The sequence below is a fragment of the Sorex araneus genome, chromosome 5, assembly GCF_027595985.1.
Source record: "Sorex araneus isolate mSorAra2 chromosome 5, mSorAra2.pri, whole genome shotgun sequence".
NCBI classification, from domain to species: Eukaryota; Metazoa; Chordata; class Mammalia; order Eulipotyphla; family Soricidae; genus Sorex; species Sorex araneus.
This window is the reverse complement of record NC_073306.1, coordinates 116,229,363-116,245,787: the sequence shown is the minus strand read 5'-3', so window position 1 is coordinate 116,245,787 and position 16,425 is coordinate 116,229,363. Positions and strand designations below refer to the sequence as shown.

Genomic DNA, 16,425 nt, shown 5'->3' with positions numbered 1-16,425 from the left:
GAGACAGCCGAGAAAAGAAACAGAAGGCCAGGAACCCCACTCCACTGTGGACAGAAGGCCGGGCCTGCGACTCCAATGCCCACTCTGCAGTGCGGGAGGGCTGGTGGGACAAGGGGGGCCCACAGGCAGGGCTGGGCCAGGCTCCGGAGCCCTACAAAGCTGTGACCCCAGGCACTTTCTAGCCTGTGTCAACGACTCCCATACACACTGAAGAAGAGAGACATTGAAGGCCACTATCCTGTGGTTCTGTCTACACCCTTGCTCGTTTTACCCCGGGAGCGCCAGCTGGTTCTCAGGAAGAGGCCCAGCCAAGTGCCTGGCTGCTTTTCTAGAAAGGATCACAGCACACACCCAGGGGCTGCCAGCAGGTGGTAAACCGATAAGGCGCTCAGGCCAGGGCGTGACATGCGTCAGCTGTCTACTCACCCCCACCTTCTCCGAGGGAAGGCGGAGACCCTACCCTGACCGGGCCCGAGGGCCCCCAGTCATTGCAGGACTCGAGCGGGAGAAGATGCTGGTGTGGAACCCCAGGCCCCTCCAGCCCTGCCCCTCTGCTCACACCTCCCCACTCACCCTCCAGCCTGATGCTCTGGGGAATCACCTCGAAGCGGACGACGCGGTACGTGTGCTCCTGGTCCTCTTCCAGGTCCTCTCGGTGGTAGTAGAGAATGAACGAGAGGTGATTGTGCAGGTAGATCTGCAACAGAGCAAGGGAGGGCATGTGAGAGCTGGCAGCCAAGAAACCCCCAGGAAAACTCCCCAGGCGCTGCGGGCCACCTCTTGCCAGAAAACCCAGCAGTCCCAGCCCCCAACAAGCCACCACTTCATAGCACCTCCCTGACCAAAAACCCTCTCGGACTCCCTGGAGCTTATGAGGAACCCCTGGCTTCCTCCAGGGCCTTCTAGAATCTGTCCCTAATGTCCCGTCATCAGCAGCTTCTTGGCTACATCCGCTCACCCAGACAGCTCTGTGGTCCTCACTGCCTAGACAACGCCCGCACTAGTGCTCTGATCACAGCACTCGCTCCCCCAACTCTCCCCCGCACACTGAGCTACTTCCCAGCTCCACCTTCTCCGCAACAACCACAGAGACACACGGACTCCCTTGGAGTCCAGTGCTAAGTCCTCCGCCACAGACCAGCACAGTCTGTTAGATCAGGAACAGCCTTCAGACTCAGGGTCTCACACTGTCAGTTTTCTTTCCAAGTACAAGTGCTTTTTTGAGAACAGAGACTGTGCCTCAAAATAAGTACTTTTGTGTCTCACTCTCTGAGTATTATAGGCTTGTGTCAGAGCATCAGGACCTTAAGAGAATCGTGGTGAAGATCATTCTGCCAATGGCCAAGGACGCAGTTCAAGGGCTAGGAGCCATGCAAGCACCAGACTCAGGTTCGAGCCCCAGAGGCCCACACTGCACCACTGGCCTGCTGGTCAAGGATCTCCGGGAGTGGCTCCCCAGCTTCCTGAGCACCTCACAGGAGGGCCTCTCCGCCGCAAGAGCTCACGGTCATTATCAGTGTGTTTCTCAGAGGCTGTGCTCTGAGGGGCTCAGACAGATGGTCTGCCATGCGCTGATGCCAAACAGCCCCAGAGGAGGCTGGATCTTATAGATATCTGACGAAGGGAGCAAAGGCTGAGGGAGGGGAAGCACACAGCTCAGTCACTCAACAACTAGGCAGTGGAAGAACCAGGCCGGGGCTGGGCTCAGCAGTGAGGGTGTGTGAGGCCCTGAATTCTGCGCCAGCACAGCAAATCAATTGATTAAAAAAAAAAAAAAAAAAAGGGTGAGCTCACCCTCTGACAGCCTCACAAACTCCCGAGACGCCAGAGGTTTTGATGGCAGTGGTGGTGGCTGTGTTTGTCTCTTCCTCTTATAAATACAGACTCATTTATGGCGGGGGAGCCTGGGGGAGAGGGGGGCTATACCTAGTGGTGTTTAGAGGCTACTCCGGCTCTGTGCTTGGGGGTCCCTCCTGGTGAAGCTCCAGAGACCGTGACGTGGTATGGGGATCCAATGGGAGCCTGCCACACGCAAGGCAAGTGCCCCGGAACCTGACTTCTCAGGAACTGCATGTCCCACCTGCCGCCTGGCATCTATCAGAGTCTGGACCCGGGCCCGGGGTTTTGGGCAGGGCAGGGCCAGCGCACAGGGAGCGAGTGTCTCTGCTCCCCTACCTGAGCCCAGGGCATAGTGCTTCCCTCTCTCCTGCACCCCAAGTGCTCCGAGCTTTGGGGTGCGGCTCCCCGAGCCCATCGGGCACTAGAGACACTCTACCTTGCTGCCATCCATGAAGCCGAGCCGGTAGCCGTGTTCAAACTGCACGTCTTTCTCCTTCTTCCGGTCGTCTCCCTCGCGGTTGGAGTAGAGCTCCAGCCGGGTGGCCACGGGCAGGTTATCGGCGATGCTGGAAACCCAAGGCCCCGCTCAGTCCCGCGGGACGGCCTCTCCCAGCAGGGCCCGCCCCCTCGCAGACACCGGGCTGCGGGGAGCAGAGGGCGACTTACAGGTGCACGTAGTAGTCCTCTGTGATCCGCTCGGCCACCAGCCGGCTCTGTTCCACGCTCAGGGTCATTGGCTTGGACTCACCGCACAGCACCTCACACTTCTTCTCGCTGTTCATGAGAACCTGGAAAGGGGTGTTGACAATCCGGTCCCCTCTCAGCACCTCTCCTGCCGTAAGAGAGACAGATGGAGCTCAGAGCTTCAGCCCCGAGGTTGCTGAGATCAGCAGAGCCAAGGAGACACAGGACGGTCCTGCCTGACGGCGCTGCGCCCTGACTCGCAGTGACCCTGGCCTCCCTGCCCAGTTTACCTGGCCCATGCCCGGCTGCCGACCTCCTCTCCCCGCTTGCGCAGTGCGGGGCTCTGCAGCCTACAGACAGGCTGCATCGCTCCCCACCCCCAGGCCTTCGGCGGCTGCTTTCACCTGAGCTGCCGGGCCTTGCACCACGGCCTGTGAAACTTCGACTCACGCTCTGGCTCAGCCTCTATCGCTCTCGGCGTGCAGGCAGCCCTCCCCGACCTCTTCAGGACAGAGTTCCGTGCTCCCTCTGAGCCTGAGACAGAAGCAGCAGCCTGCACGGACCCTGCTCTGCGCTCTCCTAGCCCAGCAGTCGTGGGAAGTCATTTTAACCTCACTGAGCCTCAGCTTGCTTCTCTGTCAAGTGAGGATGATCGGCACACGCAAGGGCTGGGGCTGTGCTTCCTTCCCATCTGGGAGTACTGGGGCCTACCCCACCACCGCTGCGTGTGCCCCCACCCCAGTAACAATCACAGAGCTCTACTCACAGGGCTAGGGAAGCAAAGGAACTTTGGGTAGACAGGTAATAAACACTATTTCTGTCACCGGCATCAATGCTGCATCTTTCCTTGTCTGTTGGGGAGGGAGGTGGAGAAATGCCCAGCTGTGCTCAGGGGCCCATAATTGGCACCAGGGAATCAAACCCCGCTGGCCACAGGCAGGGCAAGCACCTTAGCCCTGTGCTCACACCCCTTTGTGCCAGTGTCATGACTCTGAGCACTGGACCGCTCTGTTAAGTGCCGGCTGCCTCCACCTATCAGGGGGTTCTGGAAAGGCAAAGAGTGTTGCCTCCTTATCCCTGTGTCTTCGGATCCTGGGCCAGGCAGGCAGGGAGGTGGGGTAAAATCCAGCACCTGAGAATTTTAGCCAAGGCAGATTTTTTACTTAATGAATAGGTTTTTTTCCCCCCTTTTTGGGTCACACCTGGCGATGCTCAGGGATTAAATCCTGGCTCTGCACTCAGGAATTACTCCTGGTGGTGCTCGGGGGACCATCTGGGATGCGGGGATCTAACCCAGGTTGGCCGCATGCAATGCAGATGCCCTCCCTGCTGTACTGCCACTTCGGCCCCAGTTCTCAATGAATGTTAAGTACAAAAAGAAAAAGCAAGCAAGCAAGAAGCATGCCCCTCTGTGCCCACTGCCCCGAGGCACATGCTGCCATGCGTCACGCTGGCAGGTCCTGAGAAGTTAGCAACTGTCCGTTAGGCCCAACAGTGCTCTCACTCTGAGCTGTCCCAGCAAGCCTGAGGTGACATGGAACTGGGCAGACAAGCCAACAGGCAGGAGTAACGCCTTCACACACATGCCCACCTGAGTGAACCAGGGGCTCGACCCCGAGTTTGTTCATTCCCAAAACCAGCCCTCGGCATGTGCTGGGCTGTGAGCGAGGCTGACAGACGCCGTCCAGACCCTCTTGGCCCAACGGGAGGAGGGCCTGAGCACCCAGGAGAAAGAGAGCATTACCGTATCACGGGAGGAACTTGCACGAGACATGGGGGAGCAGGTCTAGGAACTTCTCTGAGGAAGTGGCCCTTGCAGTGAGTTCTGAGAGGAGACAGTGACAGAAGACCCCGGGGAAGAACACGCTGGATAGGAGAAACACTACAGAAAGCGGCCTGGAGGCTGGGGCCAGGCCGGTGGCGTGTCAAGGCTTGTGAGGCTGCAATGCAGAGAGGGGCTTCCGGTGAGCTGGACTGCAGCGGGTCTCTGGGATACAGTGGATATCTGGAATTTATCCAGCCAGCAACAGAAGCCAACAACGGCTTTTTAACGGGCACAGAGGGACGGCACCATCTGACTGGCTGTCTTGGGAAGGGAACAAAGATGCCATGGGCAGAGAGCAGGGGTGGCAAGGATGAAGGTGCCTGAAGCGTGTGGCGGGGCAGACACAGCGCACCGATCCAGGAGCGACTGAAGAGGTGAACCCCAGGGTGCCTGGTGCTGACTGAGACAGGAAAGAGACGAGAGGCACCCACAGGAGCGCTCTGTCATTTCTACCAGCAGATTCTGGGTGAAAAAATAGGAAGAATGGCTACTTAGATGGAAGGAATTTTTTGTTTTTGGTTCACTCCTGGCACTGCTCAGGGCTGAGTCCTGGCTCTGCACTCAGGAAAAACTTCTGGCAGTGCTGGGGGACCAGATGGGGTGGCAGGGATCAAACCCGGGTCAGTGGCATGCAAGGCAAACACCCTAACTACTTTACTATTATCTCTCTGGTGCCAATGGAAGAAAAATTTTAAGGCTCTGTGGCGAGGTCAGGGCCATGGATGGGTGTTTTTAATTGTGGCTTGAGGCGGGCTTAGGTGAAGGTCTCACTCTCTCTGGCCCACCAGTGAGGGTGTAATACCGGGGAGCTTGCTGGCGGAGCGCAAGGCCACAGAGCAGACCTCTGCACAGCTTGGCCACTGACGAAGGGCAGAGGCCATTTTCCGCCATGATGACCATGCCCAGGGACACACAGGGATGGTGACTGGTCCTCTGCCTTCTGTGGAATGCTTTCTCTCTACACCAGGCCCCACTCACTCAGCAACAGAAGAACAGCCAGGAGAGAACAGTACTGCAGACCGGGCCAGGATATCACTTCTTGATGTGTAGACATGACTCGTGAGACCAAGAAAGAGGACACATTGGTCTGGAGCAGCCCACTCCTAACCTGGGAATACGCCTGTCAATGCTTACAGCCAAGAGCAGAGCACCAGCTACACTAAATCAGAGACAAGCTAGGGCTAAGCCCTCTGGGGTGCCTGAGTAGCCCAGTGGCAGAAGTCCCAACACACACCTCTGAGGGTCTCCATCAATGAGCACAGCCTAAGACAGGCCGCTGTGGCTGGTCTGGAAATTGCAGCTGGGACAAACAGCAAGAACCTGGCTTGAGAGTCTCAACACTGGGCCTAACACCTCAAGTTCTCTACATACCAGCCCCAGGAACACAAGCAAGTCTTTCAAACCTATGGAGCTGCAAGTCTTTCTCCTCTGAACAGGAGTCAGAGTTAACAATTAGATTGCAGATTTACTGTAAGAATCAATCAAGTGCTGCTAGAGCGACAGGACAGCAGGCAGGGCATCTGCCTTGTGCACAGAGTTCGATTGAACTTGGGTTTGACCCCCAGCATCCCATATGGTCCCCAGAGCCCCGCCAGAAGCGATTCCGCCATGCAGGAATAATCCCTGAACTTCACTGGGTGTGGGTCAAAAACATTAACAACAAAAAAATCTATCAAGATAGTGCGTGGAGTACAGTGCTTCTGGTATGGACACCGGACCCAGAGTTCCTGGAATGAGTGGCCTAGAGCAAGTGATTCACACCCGTCTGCTCACTTCTCTCATGCATGGTGGGGGGATAGGAAGAGCATCTGCCTCCGAGGGCTGGGAGAATGAACTAAGTTTAAGCACCGAAGACTTAGAGCAATGCGCTGCCCATTGGGCGAGTTCTGCAGGGATTAATGGTGAGGAGGACGACAGTGATGAGGGCGAGGAGTACAGCCCAGGGGCAATTCAAGCACGGATATTTCTGCTCCTCAGACTGGACGCGGACACTGACTGAATCCAGCGGAAGCGTGTAGGCACTGGGTTGAAGGCAGGGGGCTTAGAAAGGAGGCACCACACAAAGGCACAAGGAGCCCATGGGGCAGGGAGCGTCCGTGAACAGAAGTCTCCTTTCTACCTGGGGGAACGCGCCAGCTTCACAGAAGACGCCGCGGATGCTGGAGAAGGCAAGTCACCCAGGACCGCACTGCGGCTGGCCTGACTGTGAGCCCCGGGATTCCAGGGCATTCCCACCTGCACGCGGGGGAAAGGCATGTGAAGGGCCCTGTCTCGGGAGGCCTGCAGCACAATGGGGATCAGGCGTCCCAGGCAGAGGCAAGGAGGTGGGAGCACGGTGTGGTGAAGAGAGAAAAGAAGGCCCCAGGGAGGCGTGGAAGTCAGCAGAAGCCAATTCAGCCCTGAGACCAATTTCGGGTCAAGAGTACCAGGTGACCTGGGCCCGGCGGTACTGCCCTCTATCACTGGTGACACTGGCTTCTAGGCCGATGCCTATTGGGAAAGCCAGGGCTCGCTAGGGCCTTGAGACCTTCTGAGCAGAGAAGGCAGTTCCGTGCGTGCTCAAGTACCGAATCTCCACTTTCTCCTGCCTGGACGGAGGCGCTACGAGGAAAGAGGGGACTCTCTTCAGCTGCGCTCTTGGAGAGTGTCCTCCCAGGTTCCTGTCCCTAGGAACTAACACAGACAGGCACAGAAGCACCAAGGACTGTGTCCCCAACGCCTCCAAATGGCTCTTTTGTGTAGCTTCACATTCTGCCAAATGGAGAATTACATAAATTAGACTAAAGTGGCTACTATTTATGGAGCACTGTGCCAGACACTGCGCTGGGCGCGTCACACGTTATCTGAGGCGGGCCTCGCAGAGCTTAGCAAGAACTCAGTTGACCAGCGCTCTTAGGAGAACTCTGCTTCTGTCGGGGGCTGGAGCTCATCACTCGCCCTTTCAGTAGAAAGCAGAGCAGGCTGCAGAGCAAGAAGGCGGTTATCTAAAAATCAAGGGCGAGCCAGTCTGGGCAACAGCCAAGGGTTACAATGCCGAAGCCCCGTGAGTTGCAAGCCCAGCTTACCCGGTCATGAATGGCAAGAGCAGAGGCCAGTCACTTCACGTGTAAAATGGGAACAAAGCCAGCAACAGCTTCCTGAGGGTTGTTTTGAGGATCAGTCATGTCATTATGTACAGAAATGAGGGAGAACAGTATACAGACATAGACTGACAGGGTCAGCGGATACAATTATCATGAAAAGCGCTGGACTTCCTACAGGGAAAGGATGACAGAATTGTGAGAAAAGAACTTACCCAGATTCTCTGCCTTGTAGGTGATTTGTTTTGGATGACAGAAGGGCAGTGAGTAGTATTCATAAGGTAGCTGGGTTCGAGAGCTGGTGAGTTTCACAGCCTAGTGGGGGAAGAGGGTAATTAAGCCAGAAACTTAAGACGATCATTTCAACACTTCTCCCTGATACCCACCATCTTTAGAATATTCTGTAATATTATCTGATCGACGCTCTAACCAGAGATCTTGTTTAACGTAACAAGTAGTTTCAGTGACTACTTAGTACCTTCTACATGGTGCTATCCTTTGATTCAAAACCATCATTTATAAATAAAGCCTTTCTGGGCCAGAGGGGCAGTACAGCACGTAAGGCACTTGCTTTGCATGTAGCTGACCCAGGTTCAATTCCCAGTACCACATATGGTCCCTGGAACCCTGCCAGGAGTGGTCCCTGAGCCAGGAGTAAGTTCTAAGTACCACCAGGTGTAGCTCCAAAATGAAAACAAATATGCACACACTTTCTAAAACATTAACTCCGGGCTGGAGCGATGCATTTGCCTCGCATGCAGCCAACCAGCATCCCACGTGGTCCCCGGAACACTGCCAGGAGTAATTCCTGAGTGCAAAGCCAGGAGTAACTCCTAGGCATCCCCGGTGTGATCCAGAAAGCAAAAATAAAATAAAACATTAACTCTGGGTGCCTGGGAATAATGCTGCGACAGAGTGCCTACATTCCAAGCCTGAGGCCGGAGAGACTGAATGTCTGGCGCTGACCCATTTCCCACAGGCGTGATCCCAGCGCCTCTGCTGTTTAGGTTCCCTGTGGACTGCAACTAGAAGCATGCAAGCATCATGACCAAGCTATAGACTCTGGCAAACATGGCAAGAAAAGGTTTCTGTAAGCAATGCCACAAAAGTATGTGATCCTTAAAAAAAAAAAAAAAATCAACAGGAAAGGTAAGAGGAAAAATTAACCCCCAAACCACACAGTGAGCTGTGGCTGGGCTCAAGCAATGGGATGTGAGGTCCTGGGTCAATCCTCGGCCGGCTCGGAGCAGAGCAGGGGTATGGGAAAGCAGAGGGTGGGGGTCGCAAGGAGGGAGAACTCCAACTGGGGCAGAAGCTGTGGGAGCTAAGAGGCGCTCTCCCACTTGTAACTGTCTGGCATGGGGTGTCCCGAGTCATGCCTCTGCACATTGGTTTTTCAGCATGAGGTCAGCACCATCTCCCTACGGGAACTCCCCTTGTTCCAACGTGTCACACAACATCTTTGATAAAGTCTACATGAAATGTGAAGTATTATTTCCTTTGGTTTTTGGGTCATACCCAATGGTTTTCAGGGATCACTCCAGGCTCGGGGGACCATATGGGGTGCTGGAGATCAAATCTGGGTCGGATGTATGCAAGGCAAATGCCCTGCCTATTGTACTACCTCTCTGGTCCCTTTATTTAAAAAAAAAAAAAAAAAAAAAAAAAAAAAGGTTTTGTTTGAAAGGGCCACATCCAGAGGTGGTCAGCGCTTACTCCTGGTTCTGTGCTCCAGATCACTCCAGAGACGGAAGCCAGGTCAGCTGTGTGCAAGGCAAGCATCTTACCTGCTGGACTATCTCTCTGGCCTGGCCTGTATTTTATTTTTATTTATTTATTTATTTATTTTTTTGCTTTTTGGGTCACACCTGGCGATGCACAAGGGTCACTCCTGGCTCTGCACTCAGGAATTACCCCTGGCGGTGCTCAGGGGACCATATGGGATGCTGGGAATCGAACCCGGGTCGGCCGCGTGCAAGGCAAACGCCCTACCCGCTGTGCTATCACTCCAGCCCCTGGCCTGTATTTTATTTTATTTTATTTATTTATTTATTTATTTATTTTTTTTTTTTTTTTGCTTTTTTTGGGTCACACCTGGCGATGCACAGGGGTTACTCCTGGCTCTACACTCAGGAATCACCCCTGGCGGTGCTCAGGGGACCATATGGGATGCTGGGATTCGAACCCGGGTTGGCCGCGTGCAAGGCAAACGCCCTACCCGCTGTGCTATCACTCCAGCCCCCCTGGCCTGTATTTTAAATTAGCCTCTCCACCGGCACATAAGTCCCCATGTATGTCTTGTGCACTGCCAGAACTGTGGTGTCTGTGGAGGCAGGCACAGAGTAGGTGCTCATGAAATGCTTGCTGAATTACAGAAGAGGAAAGATAGGAAAATAAAAAGGTTCCACAAGGGGAAATTGGTCAATAAACCATAATGTTTATCCATCTAAATGTTATGCAATCATTAAAAATAAGGCTTAAGATGGCCTTAGAGGAGAATGTTTAGGAAATGATGCAAGCAAATGAAAGAGTGTGGAAATAGTCGCTCAGACAACTCCAAAATCACACATAAAAGAAAATTGATTTGTAGCAAAAGGTTTTCCCCATCCAAATGCTAGGAAAATTATCTTTGCTTAACTACCAACCATTCCTAGTATGATATAAAACCGTGGTTTTATTTTATTTATTTATTTTTTCTTTTTGGATCGCACCTGGCAATGCACGGGGGTTACTCCTGGCTCTGCACTCAGGAATTACTCCTGGCGGTGCTCAGGGGACCATATGGGATGCTGGGATTTGAACCCGGGTTGGCCGCGTGCAAGGCAAACGCCCTACCCACTGTGCTACCGCTCCAGCCCCCCTAAAACTGTGGTTTTAGAAACTAGGGCCACAATCTTTAAAACTCCTGCTTTGGAATCAGGTTTTGTTTTCTTTTTGGGTCACACTCAGTGATGCTCAGAGGTTACTCCTGGCTCTGCACGCAGGAATCACTCCTGGTGGTGTTTGGGACGCCATATGGGGTGCTGAGAATCAAACCCAGATCAGTCTTGCGTGAAGCAAACTCCCTACTATCGATAGACCCCAAGGAAGCGCCTGCTTTTCTGAAACTTCAAAATGGTGCTGTGATATGAGACAAGGGGTTCCTAACCTGTCCTGCAGAGGGTCTGGATCAGTGCTCGAAACTGAAGAGTCCTGGACAGGAAATGTGAAAATATTCCTACCAGTGGCAAGAGAAAGTAAACCAGTCCATGTAAATTCAAGTCAGGTCTTGACAATGATGAGCTTAGAAAACTTTGGGTTGCAGTTTGTTAGACGGGATTAAGGGAATCCTAAACACTCTACTAAGTATTTCATAAAGGGCAACAGGCAAAATGGCCAAAAAGTTACAGACCACTTGTAACAGTATTGTTTTTGGTTCTTAGCTTTCTCTCTGGACAGTGAAACAATCCACTTTACCAGAAGTCAAGAAAGCTTTATGTTCCCTGTCATCTCTTCTCATGTAGGATGACTGCTTTGCAGACCCCCCAGTCTGAACGGCCTGTAAGCTGGAGCACCCCCGTGCTCTGCTCTGAAGAACAAGTGGCAAAGTATGAGGAAGAGGAAGACAGTGGTTAAAAGATGGGGATGTGGGCTGGAGAGTTTACAGGGGTGGGAGTGCTTGCTTGCACGTGGCCAACCCAGTTCAATTCCCAGCACCTCAAACGTTGCCCAAGTACCACAAGAAGTGATCCCTGAGAGTGGTCAGGAGTAAGCCTAGATTGCCAGATGCACACCCCCCCCCACAAATAGATGGGATTTTAAAGCAGAGGTCTCCAAATTAAGTTGGCCTATTGCTCCTTTTCAGAGAAGTTATCACTCAGCACCTCATGGAAACCTAACCTTTTTGTTTTTGTTCAGGCAGTGCTGGGATTTGAATGTACGAGGCCAGAACTGGATACTAGGGAAGTACCTTGACCTTTGAACTACCACCTGGCCTGAAATGGACTTCTTTGATAGAACAGAATGTCCGACTGCACCTGAGGCTACTAAAACCCTCCCCAGGCTCCCACGGTTCCAGCGCCTCCCCTCCCCTGGTCTCTCAGCCACTCGGGAAAACACTGCTCTGAACCAACCTTCCATCCCTCTCGCCACATGATCGAGACGGCGAGTGGGTTCACTCCCCTGACTTCTTGACCTTCCCTGTAACATGTACAGTAAACCTGCAAATCATACAGTATGTGACAGGGAGCACCTGGGGGGGGGTGGGGGCGGAGGGAACCCTTGAGTCTCACAGGCAAGTACAACTAGGCAAAGGCACCTTAACCACTGCAGGAAGCTGCCGGGCAGACTCTGGAGGCCGAGAAGCGCACTGTGCAGGCACTGGGAACGGCAGTGCGGGTCTCAGTGTCGCCACTTACCCATACTTAGCCACACCGCCAGGCTCCACACCAGGGCCACTGGCACAGAGCAGGGAAGGAGACAGAGAAGATCCCTGCCTGTTTACAACTGCATTTGTGGTGGGTTTCATTTTTTTCCACCAGTGCATTTACATTTTTAATCTTTAAACTGGCTATCCCTTTTAAGGACCAACTACAAGGATTACCTCCCAACACAACACACACACACACACACACACACACACACACACACACACACACACACACACACACACAAAATCTTTTTGGTGGGAGGTGTGTGGTTTGGGCCACACCCAGCAGTGCTCAGGGCTTATTCCTGGCTCTGTACTCAGGGATCATTCCTAATGGGCTCAGGGGACCATAAGGGGTGCCAGGGGTTGACCTTGGGTCAGCTGTGTGCAAGATGAGTGCCCTATGCACTGGCCTTACCCCCACAAAATTGTTACCACCAACCTCTAGCCCCTTTCAGAGCTCTGAGAATGTAACCAAGAGTTTACTGTTTTAGGGGGCTGGAGCAAATTGCACAGCGGGTAGGGCATTTGCCTTGCACACGCACAACCCGGGTTCGATTCCTAGCATCCCATATGGTCCCCTGAGCACTACCAGGAGTAATTCCTGAGTGCAAGAACCAGGAGTAAGCCCTGTGCAATGTCGGGTGTGACCCAAAAAAGAAAAAAAGAAAAAGAGAGTATATTGTTTTAGACATTAAATGGATGAAACAAAAATAAAGTAGGGGGGAGTGCGGCGGTGACCTGGTCACACCTAATGGTGCTAGGGCTTATTCTTGGTTCTGTGCTCAGGGATCACTCATGAAGACTTAAGGGGACCTTATGCCATGTTGTGTGTTGCAATGGGGTTGGCTGTGTGTAAGGCAAGCACCTCATCATCTGTATTCTCTCTGGCCTTGGATCAATCAAATTTTATGCTAAATGATTCTCTCTGCCCCTACCCCTGCTATAGCCAACTGACTCCCCACACCCCAGCCGGAAATGAGCCTGAAAAGGGGAAGTAGACTAGTTGGACTGTTTCTCCCTGGACAATAGCTTAAGGCACTGCTCCCTAAACCCAATCATTCAAGTACCTACTTGCCCTGTTACTTACTGCAACACTTACTTGCATCTGATTCATTTTTAGGTAAATACATTTATAAAAAGAAGAAAATAGCACATTTCTATTAAAAGTGAAAAAGCAGTGTTAGAGAAGTTATTTAAATGGTAGAGCATGGACCTTGCATGTGCAAAGGTTTGACACCCTCCCTGAAAAGGTAAAATCAACAACAACCATGAAATCATCAGTCAATGAACTCATTAGATTTTCTACTATGCACTAAAATAACCATTAAGGTAAAATATACCTGTCAACCACTGAAACTCATCTCGTACAGCAGCACTGAGATGACCCTAAGAGGACCATTTGGAAATACTGAACTTGAGAATACTACTGGTGGCCAGAGCTAAAACTGAAAACTAGGGCTGTGTACACAGATGCTGTATGTCATATTAGAAAAATCTGGTAACAGAGTGGAGGCTAAAAAACACACAACAGAAACACCACCTTCACTCCTATGTCCACTGCAGCACTATTCATAATACCCAGAAACTGGAAACAACCTGAGTGCCCGAAAATAGATAGCTGGATAAAGGAACTATGGTACTGGAGAATGGGCACTGGTGGAGGCATGGGGACTCGATCACTGTATGACTGAAACATAAGCATGAAAGTTTGTAAGTCTGTAACTGTACCTCACAGTGATTCATGTAAAAATTTTTTAAAAAAGGGGGGACTATGGTACATCTACAAAACCATGTGTAGAATACTATGCAGCCACCAGGAAAGACGAAGTCATGAAATTTGCTTATATATGAATGGACATGAAGAGTATCATGCTAAATAAAATGGGTAAGAGGGAGAGGGACAGATATAGAATGATAACACTCATTCATTTGTGGGATATAAAAAGCAGAGTATGAGACTATTCCCCAAGGATGGTAGAAATGAAGGACAGGAGGACTGGTTCACAGTTGGAAGCTTACCACAGCTGGGAAGAGAGGGCAGTTAGGACAGAGAAGGGACCACTATGACAATGATAGTTCGAAATGATCCCTCTGGATAAGAACTGAGTGATGAAAGTGGGTAAAAATATACATGATAAACTATCTGTACAGCAAACCATAATGCCTAAGAGGAAAGATATATACATATATATGCATATATATGTAATATATATGTATGAAGATATATATTACTGTTCTCTCTGTCTCTCTCTTCATGCATATATATATATAACATATATAAGCATGAAGAGAGAGAGAGACAGAGAGAACAGTGTCTGCTGTAAAGGTAGACTGCAGGGGGCATGGGAGGGAAACGGGGGACACTGGTGGTGGGAAACAAAGGGATGAGTTTTGGGACACACTGCATGATCAAAATCCAGTCATGAGCAACTTTATAACTATGTATCTCATGATGATTTAATAAAAAAGGTAATTATAAAAACCAAAACAAATAATAAAAACCAGAGTGGAGGCTGGAGCTAACAAAAGGAGGAAACAGGTACTTGGAAAGCACCAGAGACACAGAAAGGATGTGCAAGACAGACAGACACACACACACACACACACACACACACACACAACCCCCCCCCCCACCACCACCAAAGGGAGAGAAACAGACACAGAAATAATGAGCAAGGGAGACAGAGCAAGGAAGGAGAGGGGACACCCCCCTCCCCCCACACACCCCAAAGGGAGAGAAACAGACAGACACAGAAATAATGAGCAAGGGAGACAGAGCAAGGACAGGGCCCGACAGGACACTCCGGCAGCAGATGTGCAGAGAGGAGGCAGGCGCACAGGGGCAGAGCTCCCGGAAGTGCTGGCTCCGGCAGGGGGCTCTCTCCTCCCGGCCTGCTCAGAACTGGAAGGGGTCTTCACTCTCGGCCACCACAGGCAGGGCGTGACAAGCCAGCAGGGAATCCACTCACCTTGATTTCTACAGGGTCGTTCTGGTGGAAGTTGATGGGCGCGACCCCAGGGACATAGAAGGCGCCTGTTTCCCACATGAGAGAGAGCAGCAGGGACCACGGCAACCAATCCTGCAAGGACAGAGAGACGCTGCTGTCAGCACAGGGGACAGAGCAAACACCCTCCTCCAGCAGGGCAGATCGCTTTAACAGCCCCTGCCTGCCCCACTCTGCCCAGTCAGGCCGTGCACACTGCTGCTTCACAAACACACCTGGTGTTGTAATGCCGTAGCACTGGTGCCGCACATCCAGAACAGGCCTCCCAGTGAGAGGACAGGCACCCCTGAATAAGCCAGAGGTGGGGGGTGATGAGCCTGGGCTGGAGTGACAGTACAGCAGAGAGGGCCCTTGCCTCGCACTAGGCCAATGCAGGGTCAATCCCCGTCATCCCACAGGGTCCCCTGAGCCCCATCAGGAGTGATCCCAGAGTGCAGAACCAGGAGTCACTGCTGAGCATCAGTGGGGGTAGCCCCCCCAAAATAAAAAAAAATAAAGTTACTGAACCTGCAGTTAAAAAATCCACATAAAACTTTTATGCTTTGTTGTTTGGGTTCTGAGACCACACCAGGTGGTAAGGATGGTCAAACCTGGTCTGCCACATGCGAAGCATGCACACTAGTCCTGTGAGCCATCTTCCTGGTCCTACACATGGCTTTTTACTCCCCAAAACTAAACTGCAATATTGTGCAGACAGGAAGTTCTACCTGTAACAGAAACCTAATTGGCACATACACTTTATTTTATTTAAAAAATTTTTTATTTTATAAGGTAGTTCACAATATTAGATTACATTTAATATTCAAACGCCAAACCCACCACCATTAAACCTTCCCACCACCATATTTGGGATGTTTCCATCTGAAGCCCCAATCCCTGTCCCAAAATGCAACCGAAATAATGTATTTTGTATTGTTTATTATGACAAACTGGTGAAAATGCTATAAGAAAAGTACCCATAGAGGAAATAGTGTGAAGATTGTTCTATTTTGGCAGGGGCCATTAAGACCTTCTTTAGGATATCACAAACGTGTTGTTAAAGGTTGAGTGATGTGAACTTTCATATATACCTGAAAATAGATATATATTATATATATATTTCCCTCTGTGATTGGTTGCCTATTTGAACCCCATCAAATCTGGCGTGGTGCTTATGGAGAATGGGAAGGGAGTGTCTTAAGATGTGTCCAGGAATAGGTTCAGTTCGCTTGTGCGTGAGGCTCAGCCCCCGTGCGGCCTTGAGCATGGCGGCGGTTGGATAGTGAAGTTTTTTGGCTGTTGGGGCTGGGTCCCTTGGGACGGGGAAAGCTCTCACCCGCCCCTCTGTGGGGCGCCCCAAGTGAAACAGCCTGGCATGGAGTCCCAGGGCATGGCTATGGCGGGCGTCATATTGCTCCCTTCCGGGAGAAAAAGCCAGCACATATACTTTAAACACATCTTTTATATGTTACAGTAAAGACACACCCAAAAATGTTATCAAGAAAATCTTAAGTAGGAACCAGAGAGATAGTAAATGGGTAGGGTGTTTGCCTTGCACCCTGCTGACCAGGGCTCAATCCCAGGCACCATACCTGACCCCCA

General features: G+C 51.6%; 1 protein-coding gene across 2 annotated transcripts in view; it reads right to left on the bottom strand.

The window, feature by feature from the left end:
• TM9SF4 (transmembrane 9 superfamily member 4) overlaps positions 1-16,425 on the bottom strand; it is a 50,092-nt gene that overhangs the window by 12,876 nt on the left and 20,791 nt on the right. The window contains exons 2-6 of one of the 2 annotated variants that reach the window (XM_004612583.3): positions 14,809-14,919; positions 7,644-7,743; positions 2,506-2,671; positions 2,276-2,405; positions 574-697 (exon numbers count right to left, since the gene is read on the bottom strand). In XM_004612583.3, coding sequence (XP_004612640.1) covers positions 574-697; positions 2,276-2,405; positions 2,506-2,671; positions 7,644-7,743; positions 14,809-14,919 — 631 coding nt within the window. Of the gene's footprint in view, positions 1-573; positions 698-2,275; positions 2,406-2,505; positions 2,672-7,643; positions 7,744-14,808; positions 14,920-16,425 lie in introns of those variants that run through there. The other variant, XM_004612584.2, reaches the window with a different exon arrangement.